This window comes from Oncorhynchus masou, unplaced genomic scaffold, assembly GCF_036934945.1.
Source record: "Oncorhynchus masou masou isolate Uvic2021 unplaced genomic scaffold, UVic_Omas_1.1 unplaced_scaffold_2440, whole genome shotgun sequence".
NCBI lineage: Eukaryota > Metazoa > Chordata > Actinopteri > Salmoniformes > Salmonidae > Oncorhynchus > Oncorhynchus masou.
In genome coordinates this window covers 25,584-43,645 of record NW_027008893.1, presented here as the reverse complement: position 1 = coordinate 43,645, position 18,062 = coordinate 25,584, and the positions used below count along the sequence as shown (strand labels likewise).

The following is an 18,062-nucleotide window of genomic DNA, read 5'->3' as shown; positions in this document are numbered from 1 at the left end:
AGCGGTTCAATTGTTGTTGTCAGGGCACCCAAGAAAGTCCAGCAAGCGCTGGGAACATCTCTTAAAGTTGATTCAGCTGCGGGATCGGGGCACCAACAGTACAGAGCTTGATCAGGAATTGCAGCAGGCAGGTGAGAGTGCATCTGCACGCACAGTGAGCCGAATGACCTTTGGAGGATGGCCTGGTGTCAAAGGGTAGCAAAGAAACCACTTCTCTCCTAGGAAAAACATCAGGGACAGACTGATATTCTGCAAAGGTACAGAAGTGGACTGCTGAGGACTAGGGTAAAGTCATTTCTCTGATGAATCCTTTCTGATTGTTTGGGGCATCCGGAATAAAGCTTGTCTGGAGAAGACAAGGTGAGCTCTACCATCAGACCTGTGTCATGCCAGCAGTAAAGCATCCTGAGACCATTCATGTGTGGAGTTGCTTCTCAGCCAAGGGAGTGGGCTCACTCACAATTTTCCTAAGAACACAGCCATGAATAAAGAATGGTACCAACACATCCTCCGAGAAACCTTCACCCAACCATCCAGGAACAGTTTGGTGGCAACAATGCCTTTTCCAGGATAATGGAGCACCTTGCCATAAGGCAAAAGTGATAACCTAAGTGGCTCGGGAACAAAACATCGATATTTTGAATCCATGGCCAGGAAACTCCAGACCTTAATCCCATTGAGAACTTGTGGTCAATCCTCAAAGAAGGCAGGTGGACAAACAAAAACCCACATATTCTGACAAACTCCAAGCATTGATTATGCAAGAATGGGCTGCCATCAGTGGCCCAGAAGTTAATTGACAGCATGCCAGCGTGGATTGCAGAGGTCTTGAAAAATAAGGATCAATACTGCAAATATTGACTCTTTGCATCATCTTCATGTAATTCTCAATAAAAGCTGTTGACACTTATGAAATGCTTGCAATTATACTTCAGTATTCCATAGTAACAACTGACAAAAATATCTAAAGACACTGAAGCAGCAAACTTTGTGAAAATTAATTTTTGTGTCATTCTCAAAACTTTTTATTACGACTCTACATGGTACTAACATTTTTTCCCTATCATTAGTCCAACATTTGCAAACAACATTTTCTATTGGACAAATTCAGGTATGTTTATCCCTGTTTTTGTTCCATTTGCTTCCATTTAAGAAACGTTTTTCAACAGAATCGGCTGAATGAATACACCCCTGATCACATAGTTCACATTCATAGCAGCCATGTTGTATTCCTTCTCACATCTATGCGCTCGAGCGGAGCCTCGGTGGCAATACATTAGTAACACCAAAATCTGACCTTGACTTGGGGAAGGGTTCCAGTGTTGTGTTAAAGTCATAGCCAGCTAGCTAACATAGCATCCGCCATTCAGTAAGCTAATATAGCTTGCTGCATTTTTAAACTAAGTGAAACTGAAAAAAATTACTCTCTATGTATCTCTTGCTTCTCCTTCATTTTGGAATGAATGAATTTGTTCAAAACTGTTCAACTACCATCTTTCTCTCTCTTTGAGTCAACTATACACAACATTTTATGCACTGCAGTGCTAGCTGTAGCTTATGCTTTCAGTACTAGATTTATTCTCTGATCCTTTAATTGGGTGGACAACATGCTGCAAGAGCAGTGATAGGTTGGAGGACGTCCTCCGGAAGTTGTCATAATTACTGTGTAAGTCTATGGTAGGGGTAAGAACCATGAGCCTCCTGGGTTTTGTATTGAAGTCAATGTACCCAGAGGACAGTGTTGGGGAATAATCAAAATTAGTTGGGTAACATAGATAAGATGTTTTATTTTCATTATATGCTTGTGAGTTACTTCTCATCAGAATGTCTATTTTGTATAATACTGTTGGCCGGTTGCAGTTATCTGTTCTCTGTCATGGGGTAAGTTACTTGGGCCGCAGAGAGGGGAGGGTCAAGCTTGTCTTCATATGTAAACATATCTTTTAAATCAATTATCTCTTGGCTCCACAATGTCTGTGTGCCAGTCACTGTGTCTATGTGATCTTGTCAGGAGGGTGTATTTGATATATGCCTGTTGATATGAGGATTTATTTTATGGTCCTGCGAGGTGAGAACATAGTTTAGGAGACAAAGCTGAACGATAATTTATAGCCGATGCTGTCTGGCTATGTGTGTCTTTGCTATAAAGGATCTCAGTTGCAATGTGTAAGGAATCTCAGAGAATTCATTTATAGACACTGAATTGATCTGAGAGTCACAGGGTTGTGATGGAGCTCATATAATTAAATATGGACTTTATGATAACTCTGACTTGTGTGTGGTTTGTTCTCAAGATTTGGTAAATACAGAACATTTCCACTACAACGGAAACAAGCTGTCCTCTGGCTACATCATGTGCGACCCTACAGACTGCTCGAGGCTACTGTAGACCTTATTTGCAAAATAGTGTGTGTTAATCAATTATTTGGTGACGTGATTATATTTAGTATAGTTTTATCTAAAAAATACATTTTTTTATGTTTTACAATTTAAAATGTATTTAATTCACTGAGGAGCCTCCACTACTACAAACTAATATGATCCACCATCAAACGGTGAGACTCTCAGACATTTCTGTTGTTTTGCTCTACAAACAAATGCCCATAAGCCTTATCAGAAGGTAACCTGGTACCAGTTTCAAAACTGAATGTGAAATATATATGGAAGTACACTAGTGCCAAAAAAGGGGTTATGCCACATTCACATGCCAGTCGGAACTAGGAAACTCCGACATTTGAGACTTGCTAATTCGTTGATCACAGCCTGTGATTAACTGCAACCAGTTAGAACATTTCAGAATTTCCTAGTTCCGACTAGCACGTGAACACGACATCAAATTTGGGTTAAAACACAATTTCTTGAGCTTTCTTATAATACAATCCGGGTTTTTCAATGTTTGAATACTTTCTGTTTGGCATGATTTTTTTGTATTTTATTTGTCACCATATATGAACAAGAATAACATGCGTAGGCTAGACCCTGGTGACCCTGATAAGATACAGGCATCCTTCCTAACTCAGTTGCTGGAGAGGAAGGAAACAGCAATGGTGACTTTAAAACAGTTACATAGTTTAATGGCTGTGAAAGGAGAAAACTGAGGATGGATCAACAATGTTGTAGTTACTCCACAATACTAACCTAAATGACAGAGTGAAAAGGAAACCTGTAAAGAAAAAAATATAAAAACTGTATTTGTCCTGAATACAAAGCCCTATGTTTGGGGCAAATCCCGAAACAACTCATCACTGAGTACCACTCTTCATATTTTCAAGCATGGTGGTAGCTTCATCACGTTATGGGTATGCTCGTCATCGGCAAGGACTTGGGAGTTTTTTTAGGATAAAAATAAATGGAATAGAGCTAAACACAGGCAAAATCCTTGACAAAAACCTAGTTTTCTGCTTTCCAATAGACACTTTTAGACAAATTCTGCTCTCGGCAGGACAATAACCTAAAACACACTGGAGTTGCTTACCAAGACGACATTGAATGTTCTTAAATCTACATGAAAATCTATGGCAAGACTTGAAAACGGCTGTCTAGCAATGATCAACAATCAGCTTGACAGAGCTTGAAGAATTTTGAAAATAATAAATGTGCAAATATTGTACAATCCAGCTGTGCAAAGCTCTTAGAGACTTACCCAGAAAGACTCACAGTTGTAATCACTGCCAAAGGTGATTATAATAATGTATTGACTCAGGGGTGTGAATACTTATGTAAATGAGATATTTATGTATTTGATTTTCACAAAATTTGCCTAAAAATCGAAAACAATGTTATCACTTTGTCATTATGAGGTATTGTGTGTAGATAGGTGAAAAAACAATCAACATTTAAGCCATTTTGAATTCAGGCTTTAACACAACAAACTGTGGAATAAGTCAAGGCGTATGAATACTTTCTGAAAACACTGTAGATGTCCAACTGCCATTAGTTGATAGGAGAAATAATACATTTCCAACATAGAAGCACAATAGCCAAACCAAAATATGAACTTTAATTGGTTCTTGCTAACTGACCCAGAGAGATGAGACAGATTTATTTTCAGTAGTAGTAGCAAATCTGATATTGCAATGTCATAGAGTGCCTATCCTAGATAGTGTTGGGCCCAACATGTGCCTGGACGCTGAGACAGTGCACCCTCCCAAGCATATCTAATAGCTCTGAAAAATTATTAAAATAAGTCTTGTCCTACCTCATCCCCATACTGGTATGTATTTATTTATTTTGCTCCTTTGCACCCCAGTATCTCTACTTGCACATTCATCTTCTGCACATCTACCATTCCAGTGTTTAATTGCTATATTGTAATTACTTCTCCACCATGGCCTATTTATTTCCTTAACTTACCTCATTTGCACTCACTGTATATAGACTTTTTGTTTTCTTTTTTCTACTGTATTATTGACCGTATGTTTTGTTTATTCAGTGTGTAACTCTGTGTTGTTGTATGTGTCGGTTGCTACGCTTTATCTTGGCCAGGTCGCAGTTGTAAATGAGAACTTATTCTCAACTAGCCTACCTGGTTAAATAAAGGTGAAATAAAAAAATGTCTGGTTTAAACATTCAACAGCACTGAATAGGTTAAACCCTAGAATAAACTTAAAGCTATCTTTTAGTGCTAGGCCTAAATCTATCAGCCCACACCATTCTATAAATGATCCATTAAACCAACCATGAGGAACATCATTGATCCAAAGTGCGGCGATAGCACAGAACATGAAACAAATTCAAATGAAACTAGTTGAAACCTGTTGACCATAAAACCATAATGTGCGTGACCGCAATAAAACTAAATATAACCTTGCTTTTCGGCCTAACAACTTCTTAATAAACAAAATGTACAAATAATCAGATTTTGTTTTAAATACAATAAATGTAAATTCAAAATTCTTCTCCTTTTTTACACTACGCTATCACTTAGCTACGTCGTTCTTTTTTTACGCTAGGTCATCACTTAGCTACGTCGTTCTTTTTTTACGCTACGTCATCACTGAGCTACGTCGTTCTTTTTTTACGCTACGCTATCACTTAGCTATGTCGTTCTTTTTTTACGCTACGCTATCACTTAGGAACGTTGTTCTTTTTACGCTACGTCATCACTTAGCTACGTCGTTCTTTTTTTACACTACGTCATCACTTAGCGACGTCATTCTATTTTTACGCTACGTCATCACTTAGCTATGTCATTCTTTTTTTACACTACGCTATCACTTAGGAACATCATAATCTCACAGCATGAACCTTTCAAACAATAAAAGTAGCCCCAAATGTTTACACAACCAAAGCGTTGACTCTTGTAATCAATCAGTACAGAAAAACATAAAATAACATGTCCTTCCCGGTCACTGTGAGAATAGATTGAGATCCCTCGTCATTAATCACTGTGAAAATTCAAGATTCAATTAAAAAAGGATTAAATGTATTTTTTTCCTCACCAACTACACACAATATCCCATTAAAACCTATATGGCTGGGTTTTGAACTGACAAATGGAGAATGTCCATTAATCCCCTCTATACACCCTATTCTTATATATATATATAGTGCACTACTTTTGACCAGAGCCTGCATAGTGCACTATATAGGGAATAGGGTGCCATTAAAACTCGTCCCCCTGTCCTCTCTATCTGTCTTTGTGTATTGTCTTCAGGTGTTTCTTCAGATGGCCAGTCTGTTTGAAGTGCTTGCCACACTCAGAGCAGGTGTAAGGTTTCTCCCCAGTGTGGACCAGTTTGTGCCTCTTCAGATTATTGTAATCCAGAAAGCCCTTCCCGCAGTACGAGCACCAGTGTCTCTTCTCCCCGTTATGCCACCTCAGGTGAACATTCAGCTCCACGCGCCTCTTGAACCGCTTCACACAGAGGGAGCAGGCAAACGGTTTCTCTCCAGTGTGAACGCGGAGATGCGTCTCCATGTCGCGCCGGATGACGACGTTTGTCACAGATCGGGCAGATGAACGGGCGCACGCCGCTGTGGACCATTTGCTCGAGCTTAGTCAGGCCGAAGCGGTAGACGAAGGTCTTGCTGCACTGCGGACTCTGGTGGCTCCGCTGATCACCGTGGACGCGGGCGTGGCGGTTGAGGCCCTTGAGGTCGGGGAAGTCCTTGCCGCAGGCAGAGCAGAGCGAACGGGCGCTTCCCCGTGTGGAGAAAGGCGTGACTCTCTAAAGCGGCGCTGCTCAGGACACGACCGCAGTCTGCACACTGGTTCTTGGTAAAACATTTTAAAACTGTTTTTGGCGAGACGTTTCGGTGGAGCCTGGGGAGCCTGTTGGAGCTGGTATGGTACCGGTGTGCGGTTCTCTCTTCTCTGGGTTTCTTAGCAACCACTGGAGATGGAGTACTGTTCTGGGGGCAGGGCCTTAAGAGGAGGCGGAGACCACAGAGGAGCGCTTCACGTTGACTTGACTTTCTGCCACCACCTACCTGGACAACAATCTCCTCCTTTTTCTCGCCGGCGGGGGTTGTCTCCATAGCGACAGACCTGGTTGTCACAGCTTCCGTAGACGTGGCAGGGAGGGAAGAAAGCCCTCATCTTTCTGCCCTTCATCTTCCTCCCCCTCCATTTTTCCTCCTCCTCTTCCTCCAACCACGGCAGGGCGCGTACTTGGGGTACTACATTACAACTGAGCTAAAAACTGTGTCAGACATTTGAAAGGGGCAAGAGGGTGAGGGTGTAGTTACAGCAGGGTCTGACAGCTGAGGAGGAGCTTCATCAGACATCCTCTCTGGGAAAGCAGGTGACTTCGGTCGTGGCACAGTGGGGGAGCGTTGCACATGATCAGTGACCAACAACCCCTGCTTCTCAGGGGGGCCGGCAGGTTCTATCAACACAGTTGGAGAAGGAGCGGACTGGACCGGTGGTGTTAGCGATGTTGCCGTGGCAACACCCAACTGCTCCAAAACTGTAGGCGGTTGCGGTTGTGTTGGTGGTGCGACCGGTGGTCCTGTAGGCCTAGCTGGTTGTGTTGAGGGCACTGCTATTGGACGAGCTACAGGTAGAACATCTGTGAAGGACTGTGATGGTGATGATTGGGGTGGACGAGGGGGTACGGGGCTGGGCTGTGTATCCTGATGAGGGTTCTGGGTAACCCGGAGAGGACAGGTGGCAGGCGCTCTGACGCTGCTGCTGTCGACTTCACCGTTACGGTCGACTGGACAGTTTCTTTTGACAGAGTAGTTACCGTGGACTGGACCAATACAGCAGACAGGACAGGTGATGTAGACTGGATAGTGGCTGCTGATTGAGAAGATGCTGTCTGGTGTAATGTTGATGGGAGACTCTGCTGCTGGTATTACCAGTGACTGCTGTTCTGCTCCAGGGGCCTGGCCTGCACTGGCACTGGTAACTTCTCTGGTCCTGGGCTGGGATGGGCTGAGAGCCTGGGGGGCCTCCTGGGTGTCTGGATCTCCCTGGAGGACGGCCGCTGCGTCTCCTGGGGTAGACTGGGTGGTGGGAGGCCTTTCCTGGGTGTAACGGTTGATCAGGGCCCTGACGGCTCCAGGAGGGACCAGGGCTACAGAGGGACAGGACGGAGAAAGGTGGCGGGGATAGTGGAAAGCGAGAGACGCAGAGAGAGACAGAGAAAGAACAAAAGACAGAGAGAATAACAGTGGAGAGATAATTATAGATATTATTAGAGCCTGGTTCTCATCCCAATAGTGTTTAATACATTGTAATAAGATGTGTGATTCAGAAGCAGGTCTCCCTAGTTCCTACCTCTGCCTGGTAACTCTCTGAGAGGTTGTCTGCGGACCAGAGTCGGGGGACCTGCCCCCTCCTTCTTCAGCAGTATGTACCCAGGGGAGTAGTCATCAGAATAGTCTGCCTCCTGATGGTGGGGGGGGGGCAATGGCACAATCAACCACAAAAGCTTAGGGTCATTGAAAACTCTGACAAAGACTGTGAGGCCGATGTACATAAGCTTAAATGAACAAGTGATACTAGCAAGCGCAGTGTGAAGGTTTCTCTTTTTTTCTGGGTTCACCAACAACAGGTTGGGTATAGAGAGGTGGATGAATTGACAAGACAGTACAAACAGATCTGGGACTAAGACTAGCTGGGGACTCAGGCTACAAGCCTGTCTTACCCAGTCCACCTCCTGTTTGATCAGAACAAAGGCCATCTGTGGGTTGCCCTCTTTGTTATACGCTCCACAGTGCAGCTCAGTCCCCTGGTCCTCCTCCCGCAGGTGCTGCTCCCCAGCCCGAGGTAAAGCCTGCTTTGTCAGAACTGAAAATACCAGACCAGAAGATAGTTGTACATAGGATAAAAGGCACAAAAAACACGCTGAGTTAAAGTTTACAAACCAACTGATGTGACAGAACATTTCACATCCTGTGTTGCAACCATACAAATAGAATCCCGTCAAATTGCCAGTTTTTGAGGTTCCAAGTAAGTTCTATTTTATCTATTTCTATGGTTGCAACATCCCTATCATTTTGGGTGACATATAAATCCGTAGGTTATGAAGGATCTCTTATCAGTCATTTATGAATGCATAATAGTATAGACTACAACTCTCAAAACGATATGTTCTGCCTAATATTGTAGTCTATACAAATTAAACGTAGCTACATGAAGTAGTTTTGGAAAAAATAGCTGTGATTCTACATGCTCAGCGAGCTAATTATCAGGATGTGTGATCATGGGTGAGTAATTAGAACGTAGATAGATAGTTAGCTACAGTGGATAACGTTTTCAACTCACCGCATTGAACGCCGATGTCACATTTTCCGATACGTGTTGCACTTTGACTCGGTCTGGGCTCTGTGGTTTTGGCGTTCACTTTCACCGGTCCATCTCTTCGTTATTTCATGGGATCGACGCCTCGATTTGAGGTTCCTTGTTCTCTTTTTTATTCTGGATATTTCGGCTCGCAGTTCCTCAATAGTTGTTTCGAAAAGTTTAATTGTCTCGGTGACTGCAGTATTCAATACACTCTCCATAACAGAGGCGAACTGAATTTGAAACCCTTCGTTCGACATGTGGGTGGCAGACATCTTCAACCAACACTCATGTACATGTACAATCGATTATTATTTAGAATATAACGTACAGGATTGATCAGAACATGGCTTCTTATTCTATGGACACGGCACACAGTGCTTTGTGACGCAATGAATGATGTGTAGATTTCCTGTAAATATTTTACACAATTTTATAAAAATAGCCGGATTATATGTTCAACCTTTTTTACAGTCAACGTGAGAACATGCAAAGGTTTTGCTCAAATAAAGACGTCTCTCCAGAGAGGAGCGTAGTGTGGATTGTCCCACTACCAGATCCGTAGGTTTGTTTCCGGAAGTGCTATTGTTTTTTGGGAATGACTTCAGCAAAGATTTGTTATAACTAGACCAAGATAGACCCAGCCTGTTGTTTCCAATGGGAACAAATTAGTAATAGTGGGCAGAACAATGAAAGAGGTGGGCAGAGCCAATCACGAACTAGCAAGATCCTATTGGCGCGTTCTAGCATTTATCTGCATATTTCCCCCCCTCCTCGCCTTGACGTTCCTTGTAAACAACGTCATTTTAAAAAAAACTTTCGCACATGGTACACTCTGCTCATAACATATAATAGTTTGGGGAACAGAAAATTGTTTTGAGATCAAGCAAAATATCGTTCCATATTCTCCCACTCACGGCCAGTAGATTTCCTGTCACTACCATATGTGGTAGTGAATGGAAAAGCGGATGCTTTACATTTATACATCCGGTGAAATGTCTGTCTCATTGTTCTATCTGTGATTTTGGTGTTGGCTCTGTAACTATCAAACGTTAGTTACCTAACTGCCATGAGCTTGCGTTCCTTCAATGCCTATGGTATTTCTTTGTTCGAATATCCTCATACAGTAAATGCTACATCTTATATCTCGAAAGTATTAAACTTGTTATTAGAACCGTCATTGAAAGAGACAACATCCAACAGTAGCTAGCCTGCTAACGTTAGCTAGCTAGCTTCCTAGCCTTTTGCTGAGCTGGATCGTAACACTGACCCACCGAAACAAAAGTACCTAAATGTTATGAACTCGTAACTGTACCTAGCTACACATAGACAATTTGCTATGATGTCTGAAGCCATCGTAACCTTCCAGTCTCAGCTCTCCGGAGTCATGGAGACGGTATTCAAGGCTGCTATGTACGAGATCACAAGGCTGGTGGAGGATAGCTTCCTGAAGGAGATGTCCCGCAGCCGGGAGCAGGTCGAGTCGCTGAAGAAGCGGCTACAGTGGTCGGAGAACAGACGCAGGGACAGAGAGGGAGACCAGAGGGGGAAGTGTGCAGACTGTGGAAGAGCTGACGGAAGCCAAGGAGAAGCTCTGGAACCTCACAGACAGGTGAAAAGAGAGACATCAAAACACATATCTACAATGTACAAAACATTAGGAACACCTGCTCTTTCCATGACCGACTAACCAGGTCGAAAACCAGGAAATTTCCCCTAATTAATGTCACGTATTAAATCCACTTTAAGTGTATATGAAGGGGGTGAGACAGGTTAAATATGAATTTTTAAGCCTTGAGACATGGATTGTGTATGTGTGCCATTCAGAGGGTGAATGGGCAAGACAAAATATTGAAGTGCCTTTGATGGGTATGGTAGTAGGTGCCAGGCGCACTGGTTTGAGTGTGTCCAGAACTGTTTTTCATGCTCAACAGTTTCCCATGTGTATCAAGAATGGTCCACCACCCAAAGGACATCCAGCTAACTTCACACAACTGTGGGATGCATTGGAGTCAACATGGGCCAGCATCCCTGTGGAACGCTTTCAACACCTTCTAGAGTCCATGCCCCAGACAAATTAATGCTGTTCTGAGGGAAAAATGGGGTTGCAAATCAATCAATGTATGTATGTATGTATGTATGCATGTATGTATGTATGTATACTATATACATACATACATACAGTACCAGTCAAAAGTTTGGACACTCCTACTCATTTAAGGGTTTTTCTTTATTTCTTTAACTGTTTTCAACATTTTTGCATGATTGTGAAGACACCAAAACTATGAAATAACACATATGGAATCATGTAGTAACCAAAAAAGTGTTAAACAAATCACAAAATATTTTATATTTGAGATTCTTCAAAGTAGCCACCCTTTGCCTTGATGACAGCTTTGCACACTCTTGGTATTCTCTCAACCAGCTTCACCTGGAATGCTTTTCCAACAGTCTTGAAGGAGTTCCCACGTGTGGTGAGCACTTGTTGGCTAATTTACCTTCACTCTACGGTTCAAATCATCCTAAACTATTTCTATTGGGTTGAGGTCGGGTGATTGTGTAGGCCAGGTTATCTGATGCAGCACTCCATCACTCTCCTTCTTGGTCAAATAGCCCTTTCTAAATTAATCACAGACAGTGTCACCAGCAAAGCACCATCATACCACCTCCTCCATGCTTCACGGTGGGAAGCACACATGCGGAGATCATCCATTCACCTACTCCGCGTCTTACAAAGACACTGCGGTTGGAACCAAAACACTCAAATTTGGACTCAAACTGGATGATCTACGGCTAAGACTATCCTACCAACGGGACATTAAAAACTGTGATATTTTATGTTTCATTGAGACATGGCTGAACGACGACACAGATCATTTAGAGCTGACTGGCTTCTCCATGCATCGGCAGGACAAAGCAGCTATGTCTGGGAAGGCGAGGGCGGGGTCTAGGGCTATTTGTCAACTACTGGTGCACGATGTCAAATATTAAAGAATTCTCAAGGTATTTCTCGACATAGCTAGAATACCTCATGATAAGCTGTATACCACATTATCTACCAAGAAAGTTGTCATCTATATTATTTGTTGCCGTCTATATACCACCACAAACCGATGCTGGCACTAAGACCGCACTCAACGAGCTGTGTAAGGCCATAAGCAAACAAGACAATGCTCACCCAGAAGCAGCGCTCCTAGTGGCCGGGGACTTTAATGCAGGCAAACTTAAATCCGTTTTACCTCATTTCTACCAGCATGTCACATGTGCAAGGAGAGGGAAATAAACTCTAGACCACCTTTACTCCACATACAGAGACGCATACAAAGCTCTCCCTCCATTTGGCACATCTGACCATAATTCTATCCTCCTGATTCCTGCTTACAAGCTAAAGCAGGAAGAATCAGTGACTCGCTCAATACGAAAAGTTAGATGACAAGGATGCTACGCTACAGGACTGTTTTGCTAGCAAAGACTGGAATATGTCCCATGATTCATCCAATGGCATTGAGAGTATACCACCCTCCAGTCACCGGCTTCATCAATAAGTGCATCGACTATGTCGTCTCACAGTGACCATACATACATTCCCCAACCAGAAGCCATGAATTACAGGCAACATCCGCACCAAGCAAGGCTAGAGCTGCCGCTTTCAGACGGGACACTAATCCGGATGCTTATAAGAAATCTCACTATGCCCTCAGACAAACCATCGAACAGACAAAGCGTCAATACAGGACTATGATTGAATCTACTACACCGGCTCTGACGCTCGTCCAGATGTGGCAGGGCTTGAAAAATATTACAGTTCTGAGGAAACCCAGCCACAAGCTAAATGCCCACTATCTGCTCCAAGCCGAGGCAAGCAACACTGAAGCATGAATGAGGCACACCAGCTGTTCCGGACGACTGTGTGATCACGCTCTCCGTAGCTGATGTTAGCAAGACCTTTAAAAAGGTCAACATTCACAAACTCGCTGGGCCAGACGGATTACCAGGACGCGGACCAACTGGCAAGTATCTTCACTGACACTTCCAACCTCTCCCTGACCGAGTCTGTAATACCTACATGTTTCAAACAGACCACCATAGTCCCTGTGCCCAAGAAATGGAAGGTAACTTGCCTAAATTATTAGCGCCCCGTAGCACTTACGTCTGTAGCCATGAAGTGCTTTGAAAGGCTGGTCATGGCTCACATCAACACCATCATGCCGGAAACCCTAGACCCACTCCAATTTGCATACCACCCCAGCAGATCCACAGATGATGCAATCACAATCCACACTGCCCTTTCCCACCTGGACAAAAGGAACATCCTATGTGAGAATGCTGTTCATTGACTACAGCTCAGCATTCAACGCCATAGTGCCCACAAAGCACAACACTAATCTAAGGACCCTGGGACCAAACACCTCCTTCTACAACTGGATCCTGGACTTCCTGACAGGGAGTAGTGGTGGTTTACCTACTCGTCGGCGAATTCATGGTCAAATTGCCACAAGGGAACCACTACTAAAGGACAGCGATAATAAGAAGACTTGCTTGGGCCAAGAAACACAAGTAATGAACATTAGATCGATGGAAGTCTGTCCTTTGGTCTGATGAGTCCAAATTTGATTTTTGGTTCCAACCGCCATGTCTTCGTGAGACACAGAGTAGGTGAACAGATGATCTCCGCATATGTGGTTCCATGCATGGAGGAGGTGGTGTGATGTGTGGGGGTGCTTTGCTGGTGACGCAGTCTGTGATTTATTTAGAATTCAAGGCACAGTTAACCAGTGTGGCTACCAGCAATATGCCATCAGCGATATGACATCTGGTTTGCGCTTATTGGGACTATTATTTGTTTTTCGACAGGACAATGACCCCAATATACCTCCAGGCTGTGTAAGGGCTATTTGACCAAGAAGGAGAGTGATGGAGTGCTGCATCAGATGACCTGGACCTGACCTCAACCCAATTGAGATTGTTTTGGAAAGCAGCCAATAAGTGCTCAGCATATGTGGGAACTCCTTCCAGGTTTTTAATTTTACTAGGCAAGTCAAGTTAACAACAAATTCTTATTTTCAGTGGGTTAACTGCCTGTTCATGGGCAGAACGACAGATTTGTACCTTGTCAGCTTGGGGATTTGAACTTGTAACCTTTCGGTTACTAGTCCAACGCTCTAACCACTAGGCTACCCTGCCGCCCCGCTAGTTGAGAGAATGCCAAGACTGTTCAAAGCTGTCATCAAGGCGAAGGGTGGCAACTTTGAAGAATCTCAAATATAAAACATATTTTGTTTTCTTTAACACTTTTTTTGGTTACATTATTTCATATGTGTTTCTTCATAGTTTTGATGTCTTCACTATTATTCTACAATGTAGAACATTGTACAATTTGTAAGTCGCTCTGGATAAGAGCGTCTGCTAAATGACTTAAATGTAAAAAATGTAAATAAAGAAAAACCCTTGAATGAGTAGGTGTGTCCAATCTTTTGACTGGTACTGTACATACATACAATCAGTGGAGGCTCATAATAATGGCTGGAACGGAGTAAATGGAATGACATCAAACTCATGGAAACCATGTTTGAAGTATTTGATACCATTCCATTGATTCTGCTCCAGCCATTACTATGAGCCCGTCCTTCCCAATTAGAGTGCCCCCAACCTCCTGTGATAAATATAGAATCACTCTGAAGTGGGGCTGCTATGTTATAACCTTTTATACTTTGATGATACACTTCATTCAGACAGTATTGGTTTTTAGAAAAGGAGTCTGTCATGGGTGGTGGTGGCATCTTAATAATATGTTTCCTTTCCTTCATCTGATGTGAGGAGACTCTATTATCCACAATGTTACTTACCTTTTACTCCAAATGAAACGTTCTCTTTGTTTACCTGTGGCCAGGTGTGGAGAGGGGGCGTGGCCTGAAGCAGGAGAAGGTATCAGGGGAGAGTGGAGCAGCTGTGGGCGTGGCCAGGGAAACAGCCTTAAATGATCTGGAGGAGACTGAGGCCACCAGCCCTAGGAAAATCTCTGAGGTAGGCAGGGGACTGACTAAATACCTGTGGGGGTGTGATGTTACAGAATGTTCAGGTGGAAATATGTTGTACATAACAGATTGTCTGTCACAAAGAATAGGGCAGCCATTTTCAAACCTCTCCTCATATTTGAACTGTTCCAGAACTTAAACACTTCATTCAACTTGTCAACAAATCATCAAGTCCTTCACTACTTGAATCAAGTATGTTAGTTCAGGGCTACGACAAAGTTATGAGATGTCTGGGGGTACCAGAGGAGAATTGTGAATATAGAACCATCTGTCAGCTCTATTCAATCACTGTCAGTTTATCCATTATTTAGTCAGAATAATTTGCTCTACCAGTCCACAGAGGTCGGAGGTCAGAAGCTGGACAGCCTGCTGAAAGAGCCTCTCCACAACTGCTGAGCTACAGGAGATGGGCGTCTGCCTGGATGGTGAGTTAGAGGAGTTTACCACAAATATAACACAGACAATAACCTACTTTTTATAATGATGAGAATGATAACAAGAGTAACTTTGATATGCTGTTTCATTTAAAATGTATTCATTATTATACATGGAAAGTCAACTTGAAACTGTAAGTAGACATTTAACATTACAGTTACTCTACTACCGTTTCTAGTAATTCTAATGTCTTAAATATGAATGCTTCTAATGCCTCATGTCCCCTGTGTTTTCAGGGGCCGATGGTTCAGACGTCTCGGGGCCCAGTAAGAGTTTTATTCAGCAGGATCTACAGCGGTGCCAGGATGACTGGGCTTCTGGTCTAGAGCAGCATCCTGAACCACCGGGCCCAGAGGGAGACCCCAGCCAACCTCTCTACCGCCCCCGCTACAGCATGGAGGAACTGGGGGTCGGCTTTGAGAAGTCTGGTTACGGCAGTAGTGGTAGTGGCGACCATCTTCTAGACATGGAAGGGCTGGATAGGCTTCCTGGTTCTCCGTCTCGTCTGGGGGGGCTGAGCTACAGAGCTGCAAGTCACTACCAGGTGGACCTGGGGGTCTGAGGGGGGAGACCATCACCATCGCTCCCACATGCCTCGCTCCCATCGGAGCCGGAGGGAGCAGGTGGGGCCGCCAATGCCATCCCCCACCCGGAGGTGGGAGACCTGAACTGCCTGTTGATCAACGCAGGAGGGTTACCTGCAGGACTCAGCGTCGTGTACCCAGAACATGGTGTCCCAGAGTCAGGGTAACAGAGCCGGCCACAGGGGGCTAACCTCCATCCACTCTGGAAGCTCAGCCCACAACAACACAGAGAGCCTGTATGGTGCCGCTGACGACTTGGACTCTTTAAACCTCAGAGATCGTTCACAGAGCAGGTAACAGGAGTAGGGGGGAGCGTCATGCCTGCAATCAATGTACCATGACCTTCCCAGACTTTGGTTCCCTCAAGGCCCACAAGCAGACACACAAACTGGTAGAGAGTCAGGGTCTGGGCCTCCTACTCCTGCACCCAGTGCGGTAAGACCTTCACCCAGGCCTGCAACCTCAAGGTCCACCAGCGAGTCCACCAGGCCAAGGGACTCCACCTCTGCAGCCACTGCGGCAAGGGCTTCACCTCCTTCTCCGACCTGAAGAGGCACAAGTGCAGCCAGACCACAGACAAGCCCTACTGCTGCTCCATCTGTGGGAACAAGTTCAGTCGGCTCTGGAACCTGAAGGTGCATCAGCGCATTCACACGCAGGAGAAACCCCACTGCTGCAATATGTGTGACAAGAGCTTCACACGGGCAGACATTTTGAAAGTGCACTGCGCACCCACACTGGGGAGAGACCGTGCTGCTGTTCTGTGTGTGGACTCAGCTTCAAACGACTGGCACATCTGAAGTCACACCAGCGCAAACACAGGCCAAATCACCTGGACTGATTTTTTTATTGATACATTTTTTGTTATATAACAGACACTTACAATTGCTACATTAATCTTCGGAACAGCTAGTTTTATTATTTTATTTGACATTGAGAACATTTCTTGTGATCAGTTCTTTATTAATAAGGACATTGAAAATATGAACATGTTGCTGTGATCTAGTGTACAATAAATTAGGCGGCTCTGCTATTCTTACAACTTTGCCCAGTCAAAAAGGCGGAACTACTTTTCTATGACTTCTGATCCTTCTAGCCTTGATTTTCATTTTTATAATTTTTATAGTCTTTTTAATATGTATAATTTTTACTAGGTGTTGTCAATTAATTCTGTAACCCTCTTCAAATCAAGTTTGATTGGAAAATGCTGTTCAAATGACATACGTTATCAAATCTTTGTACTCCTGACTAAGGCCATGCAGCCGAAGCACGTCTGAGTTTAATCTTTGTTTTCATTTAACATGCCGTACAAATAAAGGCATTTTAATTAATTATTTTCCAGAGTGCCTTGGTCCTGCTTTCGTTTGATGAAAATATGGGCGGTTGTAAATCTGTGTGTTGGTTAAGAATTCACACCATACATGGACTGTCTATGAATTGTCTGTCAAAATGATCATGCCAACATAACAAACATTTGAATATAGGGCATTCATGTGCTCGTGGGAAGTCGTAAGTCTGCCATGATTGTTTCAAGTGCATTTAAAGTCTGACCAATTCTTCAACAATAAGATTTCAGATAGCTGGATTGCTAGCTAACATTGCTAAAAAATCAAGTTAGCTTGTGACGTGTTGATAGGACAGTTCAGCATGAACAACAAAAGAATTAATCAACAATAAGATAGTACAGTCCTGTCAGAGCCAACAGTCTCAGTTTGAAACCTTAGTCCTACCAGAACCTTTGGTTGAGAGTGTGAGTCCTTAAATGGAAGTCCAAGACCAAATAAATGTTTGTAACCCAAAGGAAGCCCCCCCCCCCAAAAAAAAAGGTAATCCAACGAGATCTAAATTTAAAAGCAATAATCCAACAGAAAAGACACAATGGGCCACATTCCCCTGCGCTATTTTCACTAGCGCCGGGACAACACCTATGTCTAGATATTTTTACTAGCGCCAGGACAACACCTATGTCTAGATATTTTCACTAGCGCCAGGACAACACCTATGTCTAGATATTTTTACTAGCGCCAGGACAACACCTATGTCTAGATATTTTACTAGCGCCAGGACAACACCTATGTCTAGATATTTTCACAACACCTAGCGATATTTTCACTAGGCCAACAACACCATGTCTAGATATTTTTACTAGCGCCAGGACAACACCTATGTCTAGATATTTTCACTGGCGCGGACAACACATATGTCTAGATATTTTCACTAGCGCGGGACAACACCTATGTCTAGATATTTTCACTAGCGCCAGGACAACACCTA

General features: G+C 43.6%; 2 protein-coding genes across 2 annotated transcripts; one reads left to right on the top strand and one right to left on the bottom strand.

Moving 5' to 3' along the window:
• Window positions 1-6,325: 6,325 nt before the first annotated feature.
• Window positions 6,326-9,077, bottom strand: LOC135533548 (uncharacterized). The gene is made up of 5 exons (XM_064960834.1): window positions 8,717-9,077; window positions 8,097-8,239; window positions 7,727-7,838; window positions 6,691-7,523; window positions 6,326-6,367 (listed from the first exon to the last, which is right to left on the bottom strand). Exons 2-5 carry the CDS (start codon window positions 8,130-8,132, stop codon window positions 6,326-6,328), a joined length of 1,023 nt encoding a protein of 340 aa, XP_064816906.1. The 5' UTR covers window positions 8,133-8,239; window positions 8,717-9,077.
• Window positions 9,078-9,732: 655 nt separating this feature from the next.
• LOC135533547 (zinc finger protein 229-like) lies at window positions 9,733-16,639 on the top strand. The gene is made up of 6 exons (XM_064960833.1): window positions 9,733-10,346; window positions 10,562-10,572; window positions 14,625-14,659; window positions 15,441-15,760; window positions 15,894-16,081; window positions 16,192-16,639. Exons 1-6 carry the CDS (start codon window positions 10,074-10,076, stop codon window positions 16,586-16,588), a joined length of 1,224 nt encoding a protein of 407 aa, XP_064816905.1. The 5' UTR covers window positions 9,733-10,073; the 3' UTR covers window positions 16,589-16,639.
• Window positions 16,640-18,062: the final 1,423 nt, after the last annotated feature.

Excerpts from the sequence above, each read along its gene's own strand:
- LOC135533548 (XM_064960834.1), bottom strand. The coding sequence starts at position 8,132 with ATGGCCTTTGTTCTGATCAAACAGGAGGTGGACTGG. Across the intron at positions 7,839-8,096 it reads TCAAACAGGAGGTGGACTGG|GAGGCAGACTATTCTGATGA; the intron begins GTAAGACAGGCT and ends CCCCACCATCAG. Across the intron at positions 6,368-6,690 it reads CTCAGCTGTCAGACCCTGCT|GCCCTGCCCCCAGAACAGTA; the intron begins GTAACTACACCC and ends CCTCCTCTTAAG.
- LOC135533547 (XM_064960833.1), top strand. The coding sequence starts at position 10,074 with ATGATGTCTGAAGCCATCGTAACCTTCCAGTCTCAGCTCTCCGGAGTC. Across the intron at positions 14,660-15,440 it reads GTGGCCTGAAGCAGGAGAAG|GGGCCGATGGTTCAGACGTC; the intron begins GTATCAGGGGAG and ends CTGTGTTTTCAG. Across the intron at positions 15,761-15,893 it reads ACTACCAGGTGGACCTGGGG|GAGGGTTACCTGCAGGACTC; the intron begins GTCTGAGGGGGG and ends TGATCAACGCAG.